This window comes from Sparus aurata, chromosome 3, assembly GCF_900880675.1.
Source record: "Sparus aurata chromosome 3, fSpaAur1.1, whole genome shotgun sequence".
NCBI lineage: Eukaryota > Metazoa > Chordata > Actinopteri > Spariformes > Sparidae > Sparus > Sparus aurata.
In genome coordinates, this window is record NC_044189.1 from 17,823,619 (window position 1) to 17,851,024 (window position 27,406).

Here is a 27,406-nt window from a genome sequence, read left to right on the forward strand (position 1 = left end):
TAGAGGCTGATGATACTGAGATCCACTGAAGCAGGTCTGACTGAAGCATTTCCACCGATGAGACTGCACTTCCAGGCATCAGACATGGGTATGTTGGGTTGCAGTGTGCTTCTCCATCGATCTCCCATTGACTTCAATACAGTTGTCACCACAGTACTGGCCCCAAATAAAGATTTGGTAACGTAAAGACCCTTCCTTCATTTTTAGGTTCCTTTGCGTAAAACATGTAAAATCAATTAGCATTCATTGCTCTGCCGGTCTCCTCGTCTCAAAATCTATGGAGTTTCTGTAAAATGTGTGAATAAGGTGTGTGGTTACCACAGGCTGAAGAGTTTTACACATTTTGGTCCTCCAACCTAAAATCCATCATTAAACGTCCCACAGTATACAGTAAGTATAATGCTCTTCCTAACAAGCCTAACATTACTACTACACATTTCATTTATGCTTCAAAACATCACAAAGTGGTGTTCATCTGTGGAGATTATCTTATTGAACAGAACTTGGAAGTATCAGAAACAGACGAGGGTGACACTAACTTCAGGGTTAGCCTACAATTTCAATGCTTGCCTTTTTTACTTGTTTTTTTTTTTTTGCAGAACAGCCTGGACAAACAATGAGGTGTGCCAGTGGAGGCCACCATTCAACTGTTCTCATTGGAAACTACACCATTTTTTATTGTTTGCAGTTGGTTTATGATTGACCTGGTGAGGTAAGAGTCTCCCCTACTTATCCATCACCATCACCATTTCAAGATAAAAAAAAAAAAAAGTTTGAGTCATTATAGCTTTTAAGTTTTTGGCGATATTAATGCGGTAATGATACGAACTCAGAAATACGTATTTGATCCATAAGTGAATAAACATGCTGTTCTCGGAGGAAATAAATGCTGTTTGTTATTGTGTGAATTAGTTTGTTTAGCCTGAAAAAAAAATCCCTCAATGAAGATCTTTCTCTTCTGATGAAAGTTTCTTCCCCCAAAAAATGATTGTTAAAATTCTCTTTCTCTCTCACACATTCCCCGTCTGTCTGTCTGTCTGTCCGTCTGCCTGTCTGTCTGTCTGTCTGCCTATCCATCCATTCATTTGACATGTCTTTTGTATTTTTTGGATTGCGTGCCATGTTTGCCGCCTATGTTGACACAACGAAGCCTGGTAAACAACATTTTTCTGCATAACCAGGTTTGTATATACAACATATTCAAACTGTGTTGGATGCTGAATCCTCCAGGTATCAAAATTCTGACCTCCCCAGGAAATAAACAAGTAAAGGAAAAAGAAACGCGTTTTAAAAAACTATGATTTATATGAAGGATTATTGTCAGAAAAAAAAACATTTTTGTGGTCACAACTGAACAGCGCAGTAGAGCTGTATCACGGTCTGAACAATGAGCTACTGCAGTACATAAATAACATGATGATGATGATGTTATGTGAGGTCTCCTTTTTAATCGAGCAGTGTCCAAATCTCTGGCTCAGACAGCATAAATGGTTCATCAGACTTGATGTGCAGCAGCCTCACGGTTACTGTAATGTCCACTTGTGGTTACTCTGCTGCCTGAGTCTGCTGCAGGACGCTGAGCTGGTCCTCAGTGGTCTTCAGTTCCTGCTGCATGGCTGACATCTGAATACACAGAAGGAGGAAGGACAACAAAGAAGGGTTAAAATAAGAATCACATGAACACGTTCACATGTGGTTTTTAATAACTGAATGGTAACTATCATACAATTAGATAACCATCATGTACAGAAGTTTAGTAAAACTGACAGTATTGACTATGTGATAATTACATGATAATAAATAATTAAATTAGATTAGATTAGATTCAATTTTATTGTCATTGTGCACAGTACTAGAACGGAGACAACGAAATAGTTAGTGTCTAGCCAGAAGTGCAAAAAAGCAGTCAAGTGTAAAGTGTGTACAGTATAAATAGTGCAGATATTGCCCTATGTACAGTACATAAATAGAGTGGAGTAGGCCTAGGTACAGTATGTACAGTGTATTAATATTACTGGCAGTACTAAATTAAATATATTTTCATACAGTAATTGGAAACCAATGAGCACATGATGGGCTTTGAAGAGTTGTAATACTGACAAATTGTCTAATTATTGAATAAAACTAAAAATGTACCAAAGATGTGGAGCAATATGAGGTTTATGGAGATGTGGAGGTTCTTGCTGAAAGGATGACTGAGTAGGTAAAAGTTGAAAAATAGCAAAAATAGTCTAAATAGAAATTTGGACAGATGGTGAGTACAGTGGACAAGAAGAGAAAACTGACGTGTGTTTTTGAACATGACAGCATGTAAACCTATTGTTGCAGTAACCTCAAATAAATCTAACATGAACATGAGCAAGTGTCTCTTTTTAAGTCCCTTTCCACCCTAAAGGTTAAATTGTTTTTATCAAAAGGGGCACTGTGTAGTTTTGGAGAAGAAAATCAAACTCGGAATTTTAATATTTATGACGTTAATGAGGTAATAATACAAATGTTGTTCCATCACTGAATCAACAAGCTGTTCTCAGAGGAAAGTTGGGTCCCAGAACACTGTCTGAAGCTAGGGAGGTGGCGGGGTCCGCCACCTATCAATAAAAATGTCCTTGAAGGTCAGTTTGTTTATTCAGTCATGACAGTAGAAGTGAATTTATTTAGTTTGCTTATGCAGAAAGAAAAATCAGTCAACGAAGAATCTTTCTTCCTGTAAAACTGCATAGTGCTCCTTTAAAGTAAGTGTTATATTGTGCTATATTCCAACACTAATCACTGTTATAGAGTGTTTGTTCAGTAACCCATGACTCTCCCTCCTGTTCATTCCCTAAAAGCGAAAAGACAATTTCTGGTATCCGTGCCCACTTTATCCAATCAGGACGGAGAACTCTTAAAGGGTCGGTCCCTGAGAATGCACAGAGAGACTGTTTGCTGCTACTGTGTGTCTGGTCTGTCTGCTGCTGCACTACTGCTGCCTGTTCATGTGGTGATGTAGAGAGGAGGGAGGGGACTGCTAACGACAAAACGGGCTGGAAGTCAGCTAAAATGAAGATAACGCAGCAGCAGCTTTAAGAGTCCGTGTCCTCATAAGATTTGCTTTTTGAGTGGAAAACCGCTGACAGTGAGCATTGGAGCGCTGGGTTGTGGGAAAAGCTGGTTTTGATTGACATTAGCTAATGCTACGGTCACAGAGGCCTAACAACACAGCTAATAACAAGCTAACGATTCATAGTGTATGGATGTATGGATTTTTCTGTCTTTTTTATGACGTTTTCTGTCTGATAAAGCTCGGGGTAGCCCGACACAGACAGAGCAGGTTTCTCCTCCACTTTCTCAGTCACCAGGGTGACAAGTCCTGTCTGATCTAAGAAATGATGGGTGGTCTGAAAAAGAGCAACAGCGAAGACAACACCTTTTGGGAAAATATATGGTTAGCCCACAGTCCCAGTTTACTTTTCAGACTCTCCTCATTTGTGTCGTTCTGGAAGCAGTGCAGGCTGTCGATAGTAGGAAATCAGTTGGTGAGGACGATCTAGATCTCGTATCTCCATCATCTGAGACTGGCCACCGTAGTTCCCATGCACAAAATTGAATATATTAATAATAACTTAATAAATACTACAATTTCAAAATTGTCCTGCCTGTTAAAAATCTTGCAATCATTAGTGAGTCCTCATCGGTCTGGTTTGGAGGTGATCACAGCACCACCTCAGCTGAGCGACTTAATTACCAGTTTAGATAGCAGCACCGCCGGCACAGAGGCCTGAAATTCTCTGTGGATCGAGGTGAGCTGTGGAATGTGGGACAGTTTACTAAACTCTGTCTGTCATTTGATTTTGTTTCTCTGGTTCCTTGAAGTTATAACCATGTGACATACAAAAATACTGACTTTCACCCTTGCACACGCAAATGATGAAGTATGATAAATAACCCCAAAGCAACACTCACCTTACTGTCAATCTGTTCCCTGACATGAGCAGGAACTTTGGTCAGGTAGTGTGGGGATTGGACTGTGCGGAGGTTTTCCTCCAGCTTTGAAACAAGCTTGTCTCTGCGCTGGGAGAGCTGCAGTATCTGTTTGTCAACGTTCATTCCACTCTGAAAGAGGAAATAATGTAACACTGTTAGAAATATGACCTAAAACAGTGGAACCAACCAGTCATGCCAGTTGGCGTTTTGAATTTAAAGTTTATGTAGCAAATTCGATGTTAACTCATGCTTCTCCTATGCAAATCCCAGACACACCTGCACTTTATGCAGAACAGTCCTGACCATATGCCTTTAATGCAAACTGTTTTCAGTTACTGTAACTTGAAATGTTTCTTTTAAAAACTTTGCTCCACTACCAGTAGCTTGTCCAAAGTGAGTTGATATGGATCCTCTGTCTGGCTCAGCAGTAGCAGCGGCTTATTGATAAGCAGTGTGTAATGTTGCGTGTCACAACACATACACCTGTTGTTCTCTATGTAAAACAGCGGTGGTTGTGGCTCAGGGGTAGAGCCAGCATGTCCTTGGGCAAGATACTGAACCCCAAACTGCTCATGATGTGCATGTCAGCACCTTGCACGGCAGCCACCACCATCAGTGTATGAATGTATGTTTGAATTACTTTAAGTCACTTTGGACTAAAGCATCTGCTAAATGCCCTAAAATGTAAATGTAAAATGTTGACTTGACATGATGATTATTGTGCCAAATATTCTTTTTATTGATTGTTAATTATAAAGCGTCAGATATTTATAAAAAAAAAAAGCCTTACATAATTTCTCAGAGTTGACGTTGTCAAAGTTGACGACGTTCTCAGCCTGAACCAGAAAATTACAGACTTTTTTTTACCAAATAAATACCTGAAAAGATTAAGTGATTACCAAAATATGAAAATGCATTTTTTTAATCATCCAATAATTGATCGATCAGCCCTGCGAATCTAACTAGAATTTTTTTAATTTTTGTGAGTCTGATAATACTGGCAGTTGTGAACATTGACAGGATTGTCCTTAAGAGGGGCACGTTAAGCCTTAAAGGGCTGCAGTGAAAGAAATCTGAAATATACCTGAACGTGAAGGTGTAACTGACACGTGTGGTCCACCACACCGACAAGGCTTCCCTTAGGTGGAGGAGTGGAGCAGAGAGAGTGGAGGCTTTCTGCTTCCTGAGGACAGTAGATATGGAGGTTGGAAATTCGGCTTAATGGCCACACAGCAGACCCGAAGTGAAGGAGGACCTGCGCCTGGCTGGGTGAACACACTGCCCACACTGAGACACACAACATGTGTTAGGTAATCCAGTCATTTATGTCAATTTACACATTGATTACTTGCTAGTAAGTAAGTCACATCAATCTCATTTTTCTGCATTTAAACATGATCACATGATACATGATCTATATCTGAGCATTCGTCAGTGAGCTGTTATATTTTCAATGGTTGTTGCGACTGTTAACTGACTCACTGGCAGGTTTTTCTTTGGTCATTCCACACTGGGCTCGTAGTGAACGGGCTACTCGGACCACTTTCCGGATCAGCAAAAAATCGTTCTCGACATCAGGGAAATTCCAGTGTGCCTGGCAGGATGGAGAGGTCACACAAAAAAACACATCAGCTAAAATCCATGGAAAGTTCAAAACCCAGCCAAAAATAACTGAACGCATCCAGGAGTAGAAACCAGCAGAGTGATAACTTCAACTTCACTAGCTGTTTGGACTGAAAAAATACCAGATAATAGTGAGTACAGTCTAGTCTAATGCTAACGTGACAGACTCAGGCCTTAGGATGGTTGGATTTACCTTCACATCGCAAGGTGGGTGGTTCTATACACGGCCCCCTGCATGAATATGTGTAGTAAAGCGCTTTGAGTGGTTGCTTAGACTACAACAGCGCTTTATAAATACAGTCCATTTACCATTGAGCGCTACACCAGGTGAACAAGATGAGGTCAACTCACAATCACACGTTAAATCACAAAATGACATGGGAGTGAAATCCTGTCTGACCACACCTCAAGGTTCTCATCATGCTATTTGTGCTTTAGTCAGGCATATCCCTATAACATGTACTGCATGTAAACTATTTGCTACATATGCAAGTCCATTTTTCATTTGCATAGGGAACTTGGCTGCGACACCACTCTTGTACGATATGCAAACCTGCAAGCACAACAATTATATAAGACTGGATGTATTTACAATTGTGCCAGATTTACATTTGTACTGGTTCTCTGATGTAACGATGAGTGCTTTCAGTGTGAATTTTGAGTAACTAATGTACATGTGTAGACTACCCCAGTGGATCAGTGGTAACCTGGTAAATGTGGATTGCATTTTGGAGTCATCACATTTATTTATTTTCTGCAGCAGCAGCAGCAATTGCTATTTTACCAGTGGGGACGACTTTTTTGATGAAGGCTACGGTGAGTTAGTTAACATTAACGTGAGTTCACATGAGTTGATACTTAAGACACCTTTGAATGTAAAGGCAACCACTTATTGCGAAGCAAAACAGTGGCACCAGGCCTGATAAAGTGCAAGTACTAAAGCCATTTACAATTCAACTGTTATGAGGAGATATGAAGGCAGTGTCTGTAATGTAACTAATTAAATCTACTCACTTCCCTTTAATATTTCATTTTTATGATAAACTCCACTCCTCTACACTGTGATGTCTCCATTGGTTTGTGGCTGACTATTTTGCCTCCATTTTTGCAATATAGCTGCTGCCGTTTTTTTTCCAGAGCCAGAGTTGATCATCATGGTACCAGAGGGTGGGGCTTGGGAGAATATCCAACATGGATCCAAATGAGGGCCCAAGAACAAGCTGTGGTAGTAACTTGTCAAAGATAAGGTAAACTTGCCCTAATGCATACCCTGCTTTATCGTCTAGCTTACTCTACATGGGACCATAATTTACAAAATGAAAATCATGCTATATTGTGAAACTAGAGATTTAGACCATAAACTTAATAGGCAACTATAAAACAAGGTCATGAATCAGGTAAGAAGTAGCTCATTCTCTCATAAGCTTACATACGATCAGACTACTTTTTAAAAACAATGGAGTGCCCTCTGCTGACCAGTAAAAATAATGCATTGGCTTCACTTTTCAGACCCAGAAACTCTATTCATATTTCCATATGGCCAGTGTGCACATAAACGATGCGCATTGGTCCAGATCCCCAAGTAGGTGTATACACAACAGCAACTGACAAAAAGTAGGTACAGCATATGCTTCATACCTCGCTATGCACTGCACCACACCACTGACTAACGTGAATCTCAAACACAAAAGATCAAAATGAAAATGCTAAACAACACTAGAAACAATCAGTGGATCTGTGGATTACCCATAGGGAGAAGGTTTCTGATAACTATATGATATTTCCAATGTTTTAAGCAAAATCAATTAAATCATATTCCCCACGATTTTTTGGGGGTGGTAGCCAATTTCCAAAAATCTGAACAAAACAAAAAGATAGGTTATAATTAAATAATGTTATTTTGTAATTTGTGTGGCCTGACCCATTTTATAGGCAAAACACTGCTGCAAATATCTCCATTATGAAAAACTGATGAAGGAAAACACTTGTTGTGGTTGTGAGGAAGTTTAACAGTTGTAGTCCTACTAGTTGAGAGGAGCAGGGGTAGGGCTGCAGACACAGGCTGGCCTGGGCTGCAGCTCCGGGTCTGAATGGTTGGAGTCTCTGCCACAGCTCCTCAGTGATGAAGGGCATGAAGGGGGAGAGCAGGGCTAGAGACGTGGACACGCAGTGATAGAGGACACTGCTGGCCACCTGCACACTGCCCTCAGTCTCAGCCTGGACCGCTGCCCTCTCATCCTGATGGACCAGCACATGCTTCACATACTCCTAAAGGACACACACAGACATAGAAGTAAATGACAAACAATGGCTGCATTTCCACATTTACATTAATCTGTTTACATCAGTCTTTGCGAACCTGTGACAAGTGATGGTGACTGGGATAAAAAAAACAAAAAAAACAAAAAACATGCAACTGCAACACACTGGCCCTATTTTCAAACCCATTACCAACTGCACCCAAATGTTAACACAAAAAGCTTGAGAGAAAAGGAACCAGACTGACTGGAATGCAGAAATTTGCAACATGCCTAATCTTTAGATGGACAATCTGTCACAGGCTGTGACTGAACCCCCATGAATAAATCACATAAAACTACCACCTTCCTGTTTAACTATGCAGTAACTAGATGGTTGCTAATACAAAGGAAACAAAGTACCAAGTAACAATCTCTTTTCCAATCTGTCCTTTTTTTTAATACAGGAAAATGCACCCATAATGCAATGTGAATGTTATGCTCCTCACCAAGTAGACATCACACAGGCTGTGGACCCAGAAGGAGTACAGGGCAGATGTGACAGTGTGCAGCTCGTAGGCTTCAAAGGCCTGCTCACACTGTGCCACTGTGCTGTAGAGTCTGGAGCAGATCCACCGGTCCATGCTGCTCAGGGGAGTCAACTGAGAATTGGAATAGCAAAAAAACATTTTTAGTAAAATGTGCTTCACAGATTCCTATACAGAGAATTACAGGCATTAGCTTGGCTACCTGTAAAATTCATACTGAAAACAAATAGAGGCCAGTGTATCCCCAGAGTGCTCGCTAACTGCAGATAACTGTAGCTGCCTTTAATTAGTTAGCTCAGTTAGCCGTGTAGGTCAAGACTGGGAGTTTGGGGACGGGGGACGGGGGGGGGGGGGGGCGGGGGGGGGGCAAGCTCAGGAGCTTTGGACCATTACTGGCATTGGGTACCTGGTTAGCATGCTAGCTTCGTGAAACCTTCTTGATAACTTTAGTAGTAGTAGTGTTATTTCGTCACAGTCTGTTTATATTTTGAATGTTTATCTTTAGACAGATATGGAAAGTGCTTGTGGAAAAAACTACATTTTACTTTACATTTTTGAAATTCTTGTGGAGGTTGGGAGGGTTGGATGAGTGAGGTATCTGGTGATGTATGATGATACATTTAAATTAAAGAATACCTTTGGCTACAATTGTATTTAATGTCAATCAAACAACAGTCCTAGAAGGACATAAGATCCCAAAGTCAATATCGCCACGCCAACAATAAATTCCTGTAGTTGATCAGGCATGTTTTAATTTGGATCTAAAGCAGCACTCTGTAGTTTTGGCTGAAGAAATGTTAAAGAGCATAGAAAGATCCACAGTGGCAGATTTTTTTCGGCCTAAACAAACTGAATAAACAAACTATTTTTGTTTTCTTGACTGAATAAACTGAGGAAACAAAGTGACCTTAAACAACAACACAATTTATACTGTTTTACTTTGTTCATATGTGGCGGACCCTGCCACGCATCAAAACATATCACATATCCACATGCCACATATCAAATTATTAATTCTTTAGAAAGAAATTATAGTAAGTACAAGTTTGAGAAAAGAAGGGAGGAGAGACGAGTGCACCATTGACATCATACCACCACCTCCATTCCTCAGGAAACTGCAGTATAATCTAACAGGGAATTTAGGTTTACAGGACTTTGATGCTTCATGCTCAAACACAGTCACAACATTTGCCAGATGTCAAGTTTTTAATGTCGAGATGTAGACCGTATTATCTGCCCAGAGAATTCACCAGCGTGTTTGATTCTTCCGCTTACTTTTCTAGGACTGTTTTACCTATATTCGACCAGCATGAACAGTTCCCCAACAGAGGGAATAAATACCCTGGAACATGTTTATACAGATAGTTCTGGTAGCTACAGAGCTGACATAAAGGGGTCAATTCATCAGTTAAAACTGTCAGAGTGTTGACAGATGAAGCTACAGCAGCCTTACAGGACTGTTTTGAGTGCACAGACTGCCAAATTTTCAGAGTTGCCACCACCCAAGAGAATCACATCAATCTTGAGGAATACAGAGAGGGACCTCAACACCAACAGCACTAAAGGCATGTGGCAGTCAATCCAGGCCGTTACAGGCTACCTTAGCAGGAGTGCCCCATCATGTCAGAGTCCACATTGTGGGATAAGCCAAGCTTATTTTATGCTCACTCTGATCTCGTCAACAAAGAGCAAGATTACTCCACTCCAGGTTTACTCCACAACTGGAAGACTGGCCACTGGAGGTACAACTTTGACTGACTGACACCTCTTCCACGTACCCAATTGCCAACCCAGTCGACACCTGTCCCCTAGTCGGCTGCCCAGGCACCTTGAGGTCTCCTGACCTACCCCCAAGGCCACCGCCTGAAGTCTGTTCTCTCCATCCACACCTGCATCATCCTGGACCTGCACAGATGTCTGCATCTAGTCATCACTACCTGCTACGAATAACCTGCTCATCCTAACCCTAACCTGTTTTCCCAGTCTCTGGGGTTACCTGCCTGCCTTCCCATAAGTTCATCTTGCCTGCTCTCATACTCAAAATTCCCCCTGCAAAGCGACCCACTTGATTCCTTCCCCCTTCAGCCTTAATCCAGTTATTCACCATCTCATCATCCCTGGTGGTCTGTAAAGAAAATTCTTGTCCCCTTTCCTGCTTGTCGAGCTGTTTTTGGGTTCAACCTTGTGACATGCTGTTGTAATCATAACTTGGACTGTGAGATTACCAGTATCTATAAGTTATCAGCAATAATCATTGTTGCTCAACATTTTACAAGATGTCGAGTTATATCATGGCAGACACACAAAAGCCAGACACTAAAAGCTGCTGCTTTTGTGCAAGATGAACACAAATCATCCTCAGTGGTGCATGGACACTGTCATCAATCAAGGCTTGTGTTTGTGGAAAATATAAACATTTAATTAAAATAATATACTGTCCATAAATTAAAAAAAAACATTCCAATGGTTGATTCAATTGCTGTACCTCTTCCAGTGTCATCACTGGTGTTGTGTTGTCACCCAGCACTCCCAGTGTGAATCTCAGTGTCTGCCACATTTTATTACAGAAGTTTCTGCAGCTCAGGACCTCAGAGACGGACAGACTGATGTCTTCACCTGAAAAAAGCAGAAAATTAAGAATCAGACACACAATATGAAGGTAAAGGTCATGAGTTTCACCTATATATTGGCACAGGAAGTTCGTGTACTTGTCACGTGGTGTGTGCCCACTTCCAGACTGACTTCAGTCCTGCATGAAAATATGAAGTACTTTCATTTATTTGAATAAAGCTAGTCTGGTGGCTAAGTAACGGGTGTCAACACAGAGGTTACAATCCAGTACATCCATAAGTCAAAGTGGACATTTGTGCCAAATTTGAAGTAGTCCCTCCAGGAGTTCTTGAGATATTGCATTTACAAGAATGGGATAGACGTAAGGTCACAGTGACCTTGACGTTTGACCACCAAAATTTAATCAGTCCATCCTTGAACTGCTTATAGTGAAATGTTTGTGCCAAATTTCAGGACATTTCCTCAGTGTGTTCCAGAAACATCATCTGCACAAGAATGGGATGGCAGACAGACAACCCAAAAACCCACATAAATTTTCCATGAAATCACGACTCTTAGTATCATAATGATAGTATACTACCATTGTGCACTAATACGCCTGTAAAAGCCTTAACCTCTTCCCTTAAACAAGCTCCCACTACCACAGCCCCCTGTGCTGTTCCCTTTAAACACAGTTGAAAAATATCTTCTGTGGTTCTACTTCTAAGGTTCAATGTGCTTAAGAGTTCTATTTACCCTTTCTGACTGTCAGAGGCAGCGCTTATCACTGTTATCTCCCGTCTTGCGTACACACAGGTAGAGTATTTATATCAACAAAGTCATGTGTGACCTCAAATCACGCCCGACCCGGTATAACTACCAGTATCATCTGTGTGACCAGTCCCTTATCATCTTCTTGCTTACGCAGGTCAACGACTGTAGTGGCATTGAGTTCAATGGCACATCAGTTGATAAGATCGATTTGCATTAGTGTGACAGTTCCCCCCCTGTGCTATCATTCCTTTGGGCTTACTGACATTGTGCCCCCTGCATAGGTTGCTGAACAGCTTCCACTTGGACCCCAAGCTGCACAGGCACAGGATGCTCAGGGTTTCACAGTGGTGCCTGTTTGCTCTGTCCCCAAGTGGGGAAGAGGTTGTATCTGTTTCCAGGGACTCTGTCCTGTTTTGCCAAGAGACAGTCACAATGGCTGCCTCTCAGGATGGGGTGCAGTATGGCAGAACAAGTGGGCGAGGGGACAGTGGACTGTCAGAAACAAGACCCGGTACACTGCTCTGTGACTACGGTCTGGTAACTGGTAGTCATCCGAGGTCACATGTGACTTGATATAAGTGAGCTGATATAAACACGCAACCTGCGTGTGTGAAAGTCGGAACATATCCAGTGATAAGCACTGCCTCTGGCAGTCGTCCAGGATTCATAGAACTGTGGTTACAGCTGAAACCTTTGATACTCTTTTATCCAGTCAGTAGCGTCACTGCAGTCCCTCACAAATCATTTCTTTCTCTATATCTAGCCAAAGTGCAACCCATCTTCTTTCCTGACACTATGCTTTCCATCACACAACTTCACACACTCATTCACTCTGACAAATGGTCCTTCTCCTCGGATAATTTGAGCAGTGACGAGAGTCACTCACCCTGAATCTTGTGAGAGCAAAGGGCAAATCTCAGAGCGTCAGTCCCGCACTGAGGTATGCCCTTGGGGAAGTCTTTCCTCTGTGGGGAAGCAGATGGAGCAGACAGATGAGACAGAAAGTAATGAGTGTGCTGTTCAGATACAGAAAGGAGAGCAGGAAGCTGACCTGTGCCTCCATAGCCACCAGTTGTTCCCTGGGGTCAAGGTTACCCTCCTTTACTTTCTCTTGAAGTCTCTAACAGGAAGGAGAGAAACAATGGGGAGAAGAGTTTCACAACAAAAAAAGTATTTTGTGGGACTTAGAAAAGATAGCTGTCTCAGTGGGCTATTTCTGTTTACGACTATAAGCTGTCACTTCACCAAAGAATAGATGATGCCATCACTTTTCATAAACTCTTACTTCTGAGTATGGAAGTCATAAATACATTCACTGTGGTAATGCAGTGCTTCTCTGCCAGACAGAAGCAAAATACAGTCTAAAACAAAATTATTGGATGACAGCGTTTTATGGAAGCCTTATTAATGTAATGTTATGAGCAACTGAAAACCAAATTGGGAAATACAACCACTATTGATTACTTTCTCTTCCAAAAATGGGAAGGAGACAGGACCCTCTGAGCCCTGAGCTGTTTTCCCATATTTTCATTCGCCTGAACTTTTTGTGTTATAATGCTTTTAGCACATCAACCCTGTCATGCACAATCAAGTTATATACATAATTTGGTTTTCAGGACAGCCTGGGCTAGTACCTATCATGTATTGATGGAGATAATTTAATAGAAACTATCCACTTTACTGTTTGACTCTATTTTTTGTTTCTGAAGTGTACTCAGATAACAGTATTTCAGCAGTTTAAACTGCATCAGAGTTCTGCCCCTTCATTCAGTGGGATAGATGTCAGCAAGTAATTAACATTAATATCCCTCTTGGACAAAGCCTATGTGCTACCTACCTCCAGAGAGACTCCATGGATGAAATCTAATGGGTCAATGACATTTCCAAGAGATTTACTCATTTTCCTGCCATATTTATCCCTCACCAGAGAGTGAAGTAGAACCTGTGAGCCATGATGGGAGTACAAAAGAGGGAGAGAAAAACAACAGAATATACTGACATTGAGATTCATCACTTGTGTTTGTAGAAATACTTGATAATTTGGGGGAGGTGCTCATTATCTAAGCACCTGTTTAAAAGGCAACTGTCCTGTCAGCTCTGTGCCCAGCATCACCATTCTTGCAACCCAGAAGAAGATGAGGTCGCTGCCCGTCTCCAGAATGGAAGTTGGGTAGAAGCGCTGAAGGTCGGCAGTCTGCAGGGAATGAGACGGAGGTTATAATACAAAGGGAAAGGGCTGTTTGTTGAAGACTATGTTCTGCTGACGGAAGTGCAGTACCTGCTCAGGCCAGCCAAGCATGGCAAAAGGAAACAGCCCCGAAGAGAACCAGGTATCAAGGACATCAGGGTCTGACATAGGGAGTGTGCAGAAGTAAGTAAAAAAAGAAATACATGCGTGTATTTACATAAATAGCAATTATAGCAGATCAGTACTACAATAACAAAACTATTAACGTCTGCTTTTTAACTACTTGGTTGTTTTTTTTAACCTACTGCATTAAGTTGGTTACACCTCCAATTTTCTAAAAGAGTCTTAAATAAATTATTACCCACTGATAAAGGTTTTCTTACATTTGGATATTTGATAATACTTAAAATAACATATATACTGACCGGGACATTTGACCTTTTAGTGTTTTAAACACTTTGGATTAAGAAAGTCCTATTTAATGATTCATCCAAGTGACAGATTAAAGGGGATACACAGGACAGAGAATGACACCAAAATCTGTGTAACCCATGGTGAAACATGGTGAGTAAAATCAAGTCTATAGCTCTTTTGCCTCCTCTGGAGTTGGACACCTGCACTGTACCGAACTGACTCCACCCTCACCAAAAAGGAACACCACTCCTTTCTTTAGAGACATGCTCCATCCTCTGGTTAGATCTTTGAGGATTCATACTGCAGCGGGATCATGAGCCCAAACACACCTCAATGCTTTGACACAACTACTGAAGATCAGAGGAGACCAAGGAATCCTCCACAGTCACCTGACCTCAACCCCATTCAACATGTATGGGGACATTTGAAGACTGAGAAAAGCCAAACACACTTTGACATCACAAGAAGCTGTGTGGAACACTTGTCAAATCATGCTGGGATAACATGAGTCAGCAGGTTTTACATTAACTTGTGGAGTCCATGCCAGCTGGGGTGCATTCTCTAATTAAAACAAAGAGGGGACATACCAAGCACCATGGAAGGAAGCAGACAAACCTCATCAATGCTTAGTAGCAAAGCTTGTGCAGCCTGACAGCTCTCTTGCACTTTCTGCCTGAAACTAAACTGAAAGTAAAACTTGAGTAAAAGCGTAATCCAGATTTCGTCATACATCCTGATTAAATAATGTAGATAAAATGTTGTATTTTTTGTTTTAATTTGATCAAATTAACCCTCCTTAATATTTGCAGCCACATACTGTGATAGGCTCTCTAGTAAACTGTGTAATGTCGTTATAGTAACAAACTAACATTTATGTACAAAAAAAGTTGTTCCTAATTGGCAGATACATACTGATATTACACTGAAAATCCGCTGTGCCAGTGGACTCTTCAGCCTCAAGTAGAGGTAGCTGCAGCACCACAGCAGCGGTAAAATAAATAATATCAACAGTAGCAGTGTTCACAGCGACAGCAAATGTTAAAAAAAAACAAACACATTTACGATCAGTGATCAGTGTGATGGATAGTGTAGCAGTAAGGTATCATCTGCTGATACAGCAGCAAGTTAAGGGGTTAAGGTAAAGGTGATTCACCCTGAGTCAAAGTAACGGCTTCAGGCTTCACTCCATATTTGACAGCAGCTCTCTGTCTGGCCTCGTCCTCGCTCCGACCCCAAACCCACTGCTCCTACCAGATAAACACACACACAACAAAACTGTCTGGGAGAGAATGACATTGGTGTACAACATGGGGAGTATATCAGTATACATCAATGTACATCAGATATGTAACCCATTATGCCAACCACTTATCCATTTCTATATCTGTCTGAAGCAAACTTTTTCATGTTAGCAGCACTTTCAAAACATAAACACATCCATGGACCCAACCTCTTGTTTGTCAGTAGAGTTAAGAAGCTCCACTTGGTAGGCAGGGACCTGATGACCCCACCAAAGCTGCCTAGAAATGCACCAATCACTGCAAAGCAAACAGAGGTACATTGTTGACAACCCGTAACTTTGACACAAGAGTCCATTCTTCATCGGAGTGGTGTCATTTTACGCACATGTCACACCAGTAAGAATGAGACACAACGCCATTGTTCGCCCTCCCGTTGTCCCGATCATATGACTGTTAAAATACATGATTTTTGTCCAGGTCAAAGGTCAGGACAGTCTACCTGATGCCGGAGAGCCAGTTCTTCCATGTTTTGGTGTAGAGGTGAGGGATGATTTCCAGCTGTCCATCATCCACAGCCTGACAGGGAAAGAAATAGTCACATTTCAGAGATTAATACATGTTGGTATATAAATAGCTGGTCTACAACTGGTTACTTGAAAACATGTGGTGCAACTATGATCCTTTAATACATGAGGGTTGACCTAAATATAAACATTGCACAGTAACCTACCTGTATAGCTTTTTCAGCCATTTTATCACAGCGAACAAACCACTGCTTCTTTAGAAGAGGTTCAATGATATCTCCTGAGCGACTGAAACAGAGAAGAAGGAGGAAGACAAAGACAAAAAGACAAATTAGAAACATACAAGAACATTATCAAATTATAGCATTGCCTCTATTGTCTTGTCTGACAAAGACGAAGGATGCAAGAAGGAGCTTATCGTGACACTGGTGGAAAAAACTTGAGGGCAGCCCTTTTGTGGCCTTTACACAGGTTTGTGTACAATTCAAGATATTTACGCTGTTCTCCCTAAATCAAGTATTAGCTGCTGGTATGGGGTGGTACTGGCTGATCGGGCTCAGGCTGCATGAAGATGTGCTCCTTGTGAAACACAATCGAAACAGCTGTGGAAACAATTTCAGAGCCGCAGCTGAAGGATGCTGTTTGTCATTCAGTCTTAGCCCCTGCACAGTGAGCCGTCTTATTGAGAGGTATCAGTTTAAATATGCAGAGACAGTGGGGGACAAAAATGGTACTCAAGTATACGTACTGCTACTTTACAAAAATAAGTGGGCCTCCTCAAGTAGAAGTAAAGGTAGGAATCAAAATAAAAGTAAAAGTATGAAAGTCAAAATGACTTGATTCATGAGTAACTTTAGAAATAAAAAAAGAAATGTCTTTATGTGATGTGGTCTTCCTCGGGTAAAGAGGTGACCAGACATCTTTAATAACAGTATTTGTGATGAAATAACAAATCATCACCTCCTGATTAGATCAAACATAAACACCAGGACAGTGTTCACAGTTTGTATCTCTTGAGCGTGAACAAAATATGACATGATTATTGAACTAATATTAAGGCAGAATTTTATTATTTGCTGCTATATTATATGATCGGGAAAATCCGTGTCAACATGTTACAGTGTCCTTAAACTTTGATTATCCAGTACAGATGTGTCACCCATCGCATCTGCTCTGTCCCACCACATGAAGACAATAAGATTAGAGAAGTGGACACACTCTGAAAATCTCTCATATGCTCTGATGACCTCACAGCTGCAGCCGGCTGCACTTTGCACTGCTAATTTGTCTGTTAATGTTAGCGGTTAGCACAACTTTAATAACCATCCTCCTAATGCAAGTGTCTGTCATTGTGCTGCTTTGAACAATCACGTGGAGGTGTGACTATGGTGGAATAACAGAGCACCAGCAGACCTGGAACCAGCTGACCAACAGCCAACAACCAACAAATTGATAATATAATTGATTAATAAAAGTGGTGCCACCACACAGACAAAGGATTATCAGGCATTTCAACTCCTGATTATACACTTATATAACAGGGCTATATACGGCCATGTTCAGAAGACATCTCTTCAATAGAGACGTAGACGTCTTTGATATAATGTGAACACTGCTGTTACTTCATGCTCTGTTGATAATGTAAGTTTATTTTTTAAATATTTTAAACCAGAATTCTTGTAATATCATACAAATTTCTCCTTTAACTGGAACGTCATGTATTTCAAAAGGTACATTTTCCAGTTGGCTGTCTCACATGGGTGATTACAGAAATTCACAATTCCCTGCAGTAAAAAGATAGATAATAATTGAATCTTCACTACAAGGAGCTCTTTGTTCTGTGATTTTGATTTTGAAAAGTGAATTGAGTCACCTCCCTGACCTTAAAGGACAACACAATTTATACTGTTTGACTTTGTTTACATCTGGCGGACCCTGCCACCTTTCTAGCTTCAAACAGTGTTCTGGGACCTGAGAACAGCTTGTTTATTCACTTACGGGAAAAAGTTTCTATTATTACCTCATTAATATTGTAAATATTAAAATTCTGAAAATAAAATTTTGAGTCTCTTCCACAAACTAACCTGATTATATATTCTTAAAATACCCCAACAATATTATGTCAAAATATTATGATATTTGTCAATACCAGTGTTGTGACTCATCCCTTTATCTTCTATAAAATAATGAAACTCTGTCTGCCCATTTGAGGGCCAAAGAAATTGCACTGTTGAAGTCATTTGGATGAAAAATATCCATCAAACTTTTTATTCTTGACACGCAGACGTTTCTTGCAAGAGGGACTCCACATCATGTACTGAAGCTACATATGTGAATTGATAGCGTTGTTTCTTATTTCTAGATATGATGATTAAAGGATGACATTTAGTGGATTCTGACCTCTCCAAAATGAAGGCAGCAAGTAGCACGTGACAATATTAGCGCTGCTGGTAATGGATCAGGATCACCTTGCAACTATAGAGCAGCGCCTTTCCTCAGGCTGAGGACTCAATTCACCCTCAACACTCCACCATTAAATAATTAAAATTTTATGACATAACTGACCTGAATGAGTAAGTTCACAATATTTACAGCAATTGGCATATTCAGTACATGCCCACATCACCCCAAAAACACGGGGAGTGGCCACTGCTTTGTTTTTCTGCGGTTTCTAAATGCTACTTATATGAAAACAGAAGTCAAAACTACAGAGTGAATGGGTTGTGTCATCTACAATATACAGCAATTATATATTTCTAGATTGTTTTGTATTTGTACAAACAGGAGCAGAGACGTGAATGCACACACAGAAATTCCAAATGAGTGTGTGAGTGTGTGTGTGTGTGTGTGTGTGTGTGTGTGTGTGTGTGTGTGTGTTCCAATACCTGCAGATGGGTAAAGTCATGGCATGACTCTGCTTTCCTCTCAAGAGCTTCTTCTCAGCCAAGGCATCCACAACCAGCTGTCTGGCATCAAAACGCTTCACTCCCTTAAAAGAGACAAAGCGACAAAAATGCGATAACAGCTGGAAGAAAACAGCTGATGAATCCCTGTGAATAATTTCACTTCATCACTTCATATAGTCACACCTAAGTTTTACAGATAATGGTGTTCATGTACCTTCAGCCATTCACCACAGGGGTGCGTCATGGTTCCATCTCCTCCGATCACAGTGACGCGCGGCAGTGAGTGTCTCTGTGACAGCAGGAAGTCAGTGTGGTCGTGAGCAGGGGTCACTTTTACGACGCCTACAAAATGTGAGCAGGGAACTGGTCAACACTGAGCATGTCCAGGGCTGGACAAAATAAAAAAGTCTACATATTTTCTTGGCAATAAACAAGCTGAGAGGCTTTTGATTAAATTTTTTTGATGAGACTAGACTAGGAGAGGGCCTCAGACGGTAGTGTTACTGTCACCTGTTCCCAGCTCTATGTCCACCATTGAATCAGTGATGATGGGCAGGAGTCTGTCGGTGAAGGGGTGTCTGCACTGCTTCCCATGAAGAGCCTGGACAAGGTGGACAAAGCAGGAAGATGTGAGCGCAGACATCATTTGTTATTCAGATCTGCTCTGCATTTGCATGTGGCATGTTGCACAGTTTGGTAATATAATAATAAAGAAATGTATCATTGCATATACTGTTATTGGTGGTAGTGTAATAAACGACAAGTATTTAATACTGTACAATTTTGAGATTCTTGTACTTTACATGAGCATCTCTGTCTATGCTGCTTAATACTTTTCCTCAACAGCAATTCAAAAGGAAAATGTTGTAGTTGTTACTCTACCACATTTATATGACAGCTGTTAGCTGGTTACTTTTTCTGGTTAAGACTTGAAATAAAAAATTAAAGTGATGAACTCTTATATTCACTGTTAAGGGTAAGCTCCACCAAGAAGAGACTCCAAATTTAACTTCTCACATGGCATCATTTTAAATAACTGCTTTAAGCTGAAAGAGTTCAAACTATGCAATTTTTCAGAAAACCTCTTTTTTTTTTTGGAACTACTCCAATTATCATCTCATGTATCTTGTGACTCTTTAAAAGGGCCTGGCCTCTAGGCTGGGGACCACTAAACTAGCTGAGTGCGTACAAGTAGAATTGGTGTTTGTAGAATTAGCCTGATTACCTGTGTAACTGTTAGCCAAGTAGCTTTGTCATGTCTGTTGTTAATCCTATGGCTAGTAGCTATTTAATTATGTACATACTGTCAATAGTCCACTTGTATATAGATCATGGAGTGTAGGCGTGGTCTATCTTCTTTTTTTGGGATTTTCTGTTTAAGGTTTGGGAGATAGTTTAGGTTTTGTTTGTTGTTTAAGTTGGCTTTCAGTTCACCCTGAGGTTAACCTTCATTTTTAAAAAACATTGCTCACTGTACTCTAAAGTTTTCACTTTTTGCACCAATTGACCATGTCTGCCTCTCTTAATTGTGTACTAGCCTGATATCGAGGATCTTCAGGGTGAACAGCTACAGCCACATCTCCCAGCATAGTCTCAGGACGGGTGGTGGACACTGCCACCTCTCCATCTAAAACACAGGGAAAAGGGAGAAAGCAAAATCATAGTATAGAATAATAACAGTACCCAAACACAAATTATATGATGTTTTGAGAAAAATACTCACGGTGGCCTTCTATAGGGTATGCAAAGGTCAGCATTGTCCCAAACTCCACTTTGTTTTCATAACCAGGAACAGACAACATAGTCTGCCCAGACAGCTCCTTTGAGTCAACCTGACAGCAAATATACAAAACATATACAGCATATAGATACAGAACAGAATGAATGATGATCCTATCTAAGAGCACGAGTTAAGTTAAGTTACTGCCAATGCAAACCAAACATTTCCTACTGTTGTTGCTTCACATTAAAAGCATTTAACTGGTGAAATGTGAGTTGATTTTTATTTCAAACTAGGTGGGTCACAATAAATGCTTTTGGTGAGTTTAGCACCTCTATCGTTTATCAAAAATGTGCCTAAAAAGCAAACAACAGTCATTTTCTGCATTTGTTGACTGCAGACCAATTCTAAATATGTCAGAGAGTAGTTTTATTCAGTCTGTGGGGGTATTGAAGAACATAGGGCTGATGAAGAGCTGCAAGCAACAGACTGCACACCTCCAAATTCTCAGTGAGGTAACAACTCCTTTTCCCTCATTTACCTTACCACACGCTTTTGCAATCTACTGACTGTTCAAAGTGTTTTACAAAAGTTGTCACATTCACACAGTGATGGTCATGAAACATGCCAACCTGCTCATCATCAGCAATTTGGGGTTCAGTACACTTTGAGCCAGGGGATTTGAACCGGCAACCTCCCGATTGCTGGAGGCCTACACAAAAGGCTTTTGTCACTGATTAAAAAGCTGAGCAAACGATAGTTTGGGGCTGGTGTCTGTGCAAAAGGAAAAACCGTGCGTGTTACCAAATTTTGCATCCATATATGTGGTGACAACTATCATTTTGTCCACCTGTGATATGAATTATGTATCAATGTGAAGCTGTTTCACCTCTATGTCAGAGATGGCAGATTCCAGAGCACAGCTCCAGTTGACCAAACCCTCTGAGCGATGAATCAGACCGGAGTCACACAGCCTGACAAAGGCCTCGGTCACAGCCTTGCTGAAATCCTGAAATTACAAAAAAAAGGAAACCTCACCAGTATTAACAGTTCCATGGCACAAGTTTTCTTTTCAAGGTAACTATTTGTTGGTCTATTCTGATATTCTTGGTACATAACACACATTATTTTCTGTTTTGGTCTCAGGTTTGTGCAAGCTAAGGTTACTGCATCTGACTTTATTCTTAAAACAGATGAAGAACTTGAGAAATTAGAGCTCTTTCTTGTATAGTCTGTTGCTGTCAAACAACTTTTTATTTACTAGGGGTTGATTCATATGGTTCCTTCAGGGCTGATACTGATTATTAGAAATCAAGGAGACTGTAGACTGATATTTGGGACCGATATCCGTTTGCAGGAAGAATGAAACTCTTAATGTCAAAAATAAATTAAAAAATGGTGATGAAACAAGTGAGTTATCAGCACTTTGTTTAAAATACAAGTTTGAAGCGACAGCCTCATCATACAATGACTCAATCAATCAAAGAGTTTTCTGCAGGATAAAAGATACATTCATGGAATGTAATATATCCATATACCCACACTTGAGTAGTTTTTATGTTGTAGACAATTGTATAGAGAACATATATATACATAAATAATTACCTTATAAAAGAAATGACACATCTTAAAGCCCCTGTATAAGATTCACAGGATTTAAACATCTGACCCTGAAGTTCACATATGTAATATGGCATAAAACAAGAATGATGTGGAGAAACATGGTTTGCTATAGTGAGCGACAGTTTGAAGTTCACCGCGGTTTTATCAATCCATTCTGAGTACTTTATTAACAGCTATAGGGCTTCTTGTTTCATACATATTCAGAATAAATAGCAATAATGACACTTAAAGTTTTAAATAGATGTTTTTCAGGTGGTTAAATACGTGACAAACATATGTGACTGGTGTCTTACTGGATCCATCGTGAAACACGCTCTACGCCAGTCCAGAGAAGCTCCGAGCCTCCTCAGCTGGTGGTAGATCTCCTCTCCTTTCCTTGGACACAAATGGAGAAAAACACTCAATGAAACAAACAGTGTGCAGTCCAAAACAGTAGATGGGAAGTGAGGATCTGAAAGTGATGACTCACTCATTCTTCCATTTCCACACCTCCTGTAGAAACTCCTGCCTGGTGAGGTCCTGTCTGTGCTTCCCATGTGCCCTCAGCAGTCTCCTCTCCACCACGGTCTGATGGACACAGAGATGACTGAATGAGAAAGCTGTTCAGCAACCATCGTCAGCATTCTGAAGCTCGTATGAAGCTTCAGCAGTGTGAGACACTGAAAGCAACTGGGCACATTCAAAAGATATCGAACAAATGAGGACTGTGGATTTTGTCCCCCATTATGTACACTGGACTTGTATTAGAAAGAGATCTTATCTGCGTCTGAACACTTAGTTAATGACAACTCCTTTAACTTACATGTTGGCATGTAAACATGGCTCTAAGAGCAAATATGAGCCTATTCTTTCAATGCTAAATTGTCATGAAAGAGGTGGAAAATAAGAACTCACCTGTGTTGCAATACCTGCGTGGTCACATCCCGGGACCCACAGCACTCTGTGGCCTTGCATCCTTCTCCTGGTGGATTACAAATCTATATATTACTGCTCCATCAACAGATAAGCCTTCTCAATCTGACTCAGTGCTTTGCTATCCACAATCATCACTTCACATAACATGCTGCGTATTTTGTTGGCGGATACCATCGAACCAGAGCGTCTTCTACAGCGACAGTCAGAGCATGGCCCAGGTGAAGAGTGCCAGTCACGTTTGGTGGAGGAATACACAGAGAGAAGGTCTGATCCACAGAGTGAGATAACCTCTCCTGATGGACATAACAGGACGACATTTTAAAGTTTGAAAGCAGATGAGAGTCCTAGTCTTCCCTTTTTACAGCAAAAACCTGTCAACGTGACATATTTCAATACTTAATAGTAATAGTAGGAACTTTCTTTGTTTAGCACTTTTTAGATCATAGTTGCTTTAACAAATGACATGAGACAGTTATGACATTATATAGTAGCAGGTAGACTGGATAAATTACAGAAAAGAGATACAAAATACCACAAGTTAATTAAATGGCATATTTTAAGCTCATGTTTGAGAGAAAACAGAGAAGTGCTGTAGTGTAACAGTTATTCATTTCACAGTTTAGGTATCATTATTGGTTGCAAATCTAGACTTAGTAACTGTGAGAAGAGCTTCTCTGACCATTGAAGTTTACTGCCTGTTGTGTTTGGGCTTATGCCAAGTTCCCGCAACGGGATTTTAGCCTTGATTTTCCCTCCCTGACAGTTTTCGGAGATTGGTGCATGCTGCCATGAATGATGCATGAACTGTTAAAAGACGCAATCCAGTAAATGTTCCTGACTGTATTTAACACAGTTGTGAAGCTTTTTGAGTTGCAAATTCTGTCCACAGAGAGGAGGTGGAGCAGCCAGAGGACATTAGAGGGGAAATATCCCCATAAAATATGATCCAGTTTAACCCAAATCACTGGATATCATGCAGAAGTACAATCTGTAGTTGATAGCCCCAACATAACTCCATTGCTAGTAAAAGAGTGGGGGGCCCTAGGTGCAGGTAAAATGGAGAAAATTCACTCTGTTCATTTGCACATCCCATCAACACCATTGAGCAGGTCATTATTGTCGTTAATAAATGATAACAACATATTCAAGAAACTTTTACAGTTGGATGTGTTGCTCTGTTCTAAAACCCTCACGTGTTGCTCTGGACTGAAGAATCCCTCTTTCTCCCACCACTGATACCAGCTTGACTCCACATACTCTGGACTGTACTGGGATGGAAGCAGCAAGGTGGTGTCTGCAAGGGAAAACAAAGTCTGAAGAAATACACAACAGGTACACATGCTGGTGCTCCAAGAGTCCAACACCAGTGACAGCAAGTCAATCACCTTTTTTTGCCCCGGGAGGTGTGTTAGCGGTGTACTCTATCTTCTGCTTCTCACTCCATTTCACTGCATCCTCTTCAGCAGTCTGTAAAAAAAAGAAATTCAACATTTTAACAGGGTTGGGTCAACTATCGCAGTTTCTGCTACACTGTTTATTCCACAGTAACTGCCACTTTGATATCTCTCTGTCTGTTGGGATAGACAGTTTGAAAAAGCATATTATTTTAGTATCAATGTGGTGAAGTGTTGATTTTCCATGTATTCCATCTGCTGCATTATGCAAACAGATAACCATGCATGGGTATTTTATCCATGCAGAGTTTCTTTATCAATTTGTTTAAGATATATTACATCACAAAAATATATCAATAGTGATTTTAAATATAAATCATATATAAGGATTTATAGGAACATGTGCACATTGGCCACCCCTAACCCTGGACCAGCAGCATGTGGCTACAAGACACACAATTCAATCATTTTTGGCTGGCCTCTGGCTGCTCCACCTCAACTGAACTGTGATGAAGGCAACCTGTAACTGCTTAGAGGACGGGCGGGGGGTGTATGTGTTTACAATGCAATCGTAGCAGCTTTGAAACGTTGAGAGAAATGTGTTTTCAGATCTCGGGCCAAAATAGGCACCCGAACCAGATCTGGATGAGTGGGCAACAGAACCAGGCTCAGCGGACTCTACAGACCACATGACAGAGGCGAAGAGACCAAAGAGAACATTGAAGGACGGCACCAAGAAGAGAAAAAGAGACAGTGACTGAGCGAGAGACAAGAGTTAAATCTCAGACTGACTTCTTATTGTCGGTGGTGACAGCTTTGCTAATGAACAGGCTACAGACATACACGAGCTAAAAACATTGACGTTGAAGAGTAAATAATATTCACTGGCTTGCTAAATTATATGTGTTGTGTTGTTGCACTGGCGTGATGTTTGGATTGTTAACAAAGTTCTCAACTCATTCGTTTTCGATCAACTTTTTCATGGCAAAAATGCATGAGTATGCATATTTATTTCAGGCCCCTAGCATTAGTTATTTTAAAGACCCCCACAGAGCTCCGATTATGGCTCAAGTCCAGGTCCAGAGCCTTAAGACTGACACCAAAGGTGAAATTTTTGCTTTATGGTAAGTATTTTTTTAGTTTTACCGCCACTTCCCTCAGATGTCCTATGAGTTCTTGTCAGACAATCCTAAATGGTGCTAACATAAACCTTACCTGCTTTTGTTTGTTCTTTTTTCAGTTACAAGCATTACAACATTGTTCTCAGTCACAGTTTTGATCACTCTGTATTTAGTTATTACACATGTTAAAGAATCTTAAGCCTGTTTGACTCAGAGCGGGTGCAGAGATTCAAAGACTGCCCACATGGGATGAGTTCAATGAAAGTGATGTCTGGCTAGGTGTTCCCCATTTCAGGTCACTTTGATCGAGTCCATACTGTCGCACCAGTGAGTTTCTTTGAACTGATTCTGCCAATTTTGTTCCAGACAGCGTAAGGTTTATATCCTTTGGGTTAAGTTTATATGCATCCAATATTTAGAATGTGGATAAGCCTTTCCACCAGACATTGATGTTTTATTAAGAGTTGTTTGATACCTACCTCTACTTACCTGTGAGAAGCTTAAACTTAAATGTAAGTAAAGTATACTGTGTATTAAACTGTGTATAATGACACAATCGTTGTGTTAAACTGTGAATACCTTTTGTTTTGGCTCGAAGGCTGAAAAGAATCCTTAACGTACGATACCTTTGTTCACGTGCTCTTTTTGTTTTACTCTTGGTTATGTATGTATAGCAATATATTGATTTACGTGAACAAAAAATCATCTCCCCATTCTATCATCAACCATTCATATTCATTAGATGGGTAAATGGCTCTTGGATCCTTGCGTTTAAATGAGCACGCCTGTCATATGTTCTACGGTCCAGTCATGCCCCAGAACATAACTGGGCATTTAAGTACATAGTCTTCTTCATCGACATTTTTTTTTTTTATGCTGTTTTTGTTTTATGCTTATTTCCTACTTACACTGCGTTGACTTGACAGTATAGCCTTCTCCCTCTCTCGTCTGCGCCTCTGTTTCTCCGCCTGGAGCCGTGGGACGGAGTGTGACTGGGCTGAGGAGGAGGCTGGAGGTTTGGGTGGGTTGCTCGAACACAGTCTGACAGCTCCACTCGCTGCCAGCCTCGGGAGCCGACATGCCCTCCACATTCTCAATGACAGCGAACTGAACTACAGCTAAACGCTGGTTGTTGATTCCGATAAGCTATCACACAATTTATCGACCCGCGAAATAAGTTTATCAACGAGGACGGTTCACATTTCAACCTGCTTAAGTTAACTTACTGTCCGTCCAGTAACGTTGCACAAAGAACATGCGTACCACGACCTTTCGCCATTGTAAACACTAGTCCAAAGCAAGCCCAGGTCCTATTCTATAATGTTCCCACTCACGTGTGAACACCGAATCAATGTATGAACTCGAATAATAATGTCATTTCATATTTCTGTTAAGATTTGATTTTTTTTCGGATGGCGTTTGCAGACGGACCGATTAAACTTCACGGACAACAGGAAACAATCGCTGTCCGTCTGGAAATGTCTTCCCCGCAACACCACTGTCAAGCTACACTGTGAAGCGAAGGAAGGATCCTGTCTTCGTTTAAAAAATAAAACAATTATTGGAAACGATGTCCTGCCCAAATGTTACGTCAATGTCCCAAGTGCTGTTTCATTACATGCATAATATTATCGTATACGCAGTGGTTTGTCGTGGTTTTTACGT

At 40.8% G+C, this 27,406-nt stretch overlaps 1 protein-coding gene across 1 annotated transcript; it reads right to left on the reverse strand.

Moving 5' to 3' along the window:
- Window positions 1–1,281: 1,281 nt before the first annotated feature.
- On the reverse strand, window positions 1,282–27,244 carry vars2 (valyl-tRNA synthetase 2, mitochondrial). Its single transcript, XM_030412673.1, has 29 exons — window positions 26,650–27,244; window positions 24,612–24,693; window positions 24,420–24,520; window positions 23,398–23,519; window positions 23,206–23,272; window positions 22,781–22,878; window positions 22,605–22,686; window positions 21,578–21,697; window positions 20,692–20,800; window positions 20,507–20,595; window positions 19,479–19,569; window positions 19,183–19,310; window positions 18,948–19,051; window positions 16,269–16,350; window positions 16,038–16,114; window positions 15,748–15,835; window positions 15,451–15,544; window positions 13,974–14,044; window positions 13,764–13,889; window positions 13,533–13,637; window positions 12,747–12,815; window positions 12,582–12,660; window positions 10,857–10,987; window positions 8,333–8,485; window positions 7,612–7,854; window positions 5,446–5,557; window positions 5,048–5,250; window positions 3,943–4,092; window positions 1,282–1,623 (listed from the first exon to the last, which is right to left on the reverse strand). Exons 1-29 carry the CDS (start codon window positions 26,830–26,832, stop codon window positions 1,546–1,548), a joined length of 3,237 nt encoding a protein of 1,078 aa, XP_030268533.1. The 5' UTR covers window positions 26,833–27,244; the 3' UTR covers window positions 1,282–1,545.
- Window positions 27,245–27,406: the final 162 nt, after the last annotated feature.

Coding starts and splice junctions, on each gene's coding strand:
- vars2 (XM_030412673.1), bottom strand. CDS start 26,832: ATGTGGAGGGCATGTCGGCTCCCGAGGCTGGCAGCGAGTGGAGCTGTC. Junction 10,988..12,581: donor TTGCTCTCACAAGATTCAGG/GTGAGTGACTCT, acceptor TGCTTTTTTCAG/GTGAAGACATCAGTCTGTCC. Junction 5,251..5,445: donor GACCAAAGAAAAACCTGCCA/GTGAGTCAGTTA, acceptor TGTGTGTCTCAG/TGTGGGCAGTGTGTTCACCC.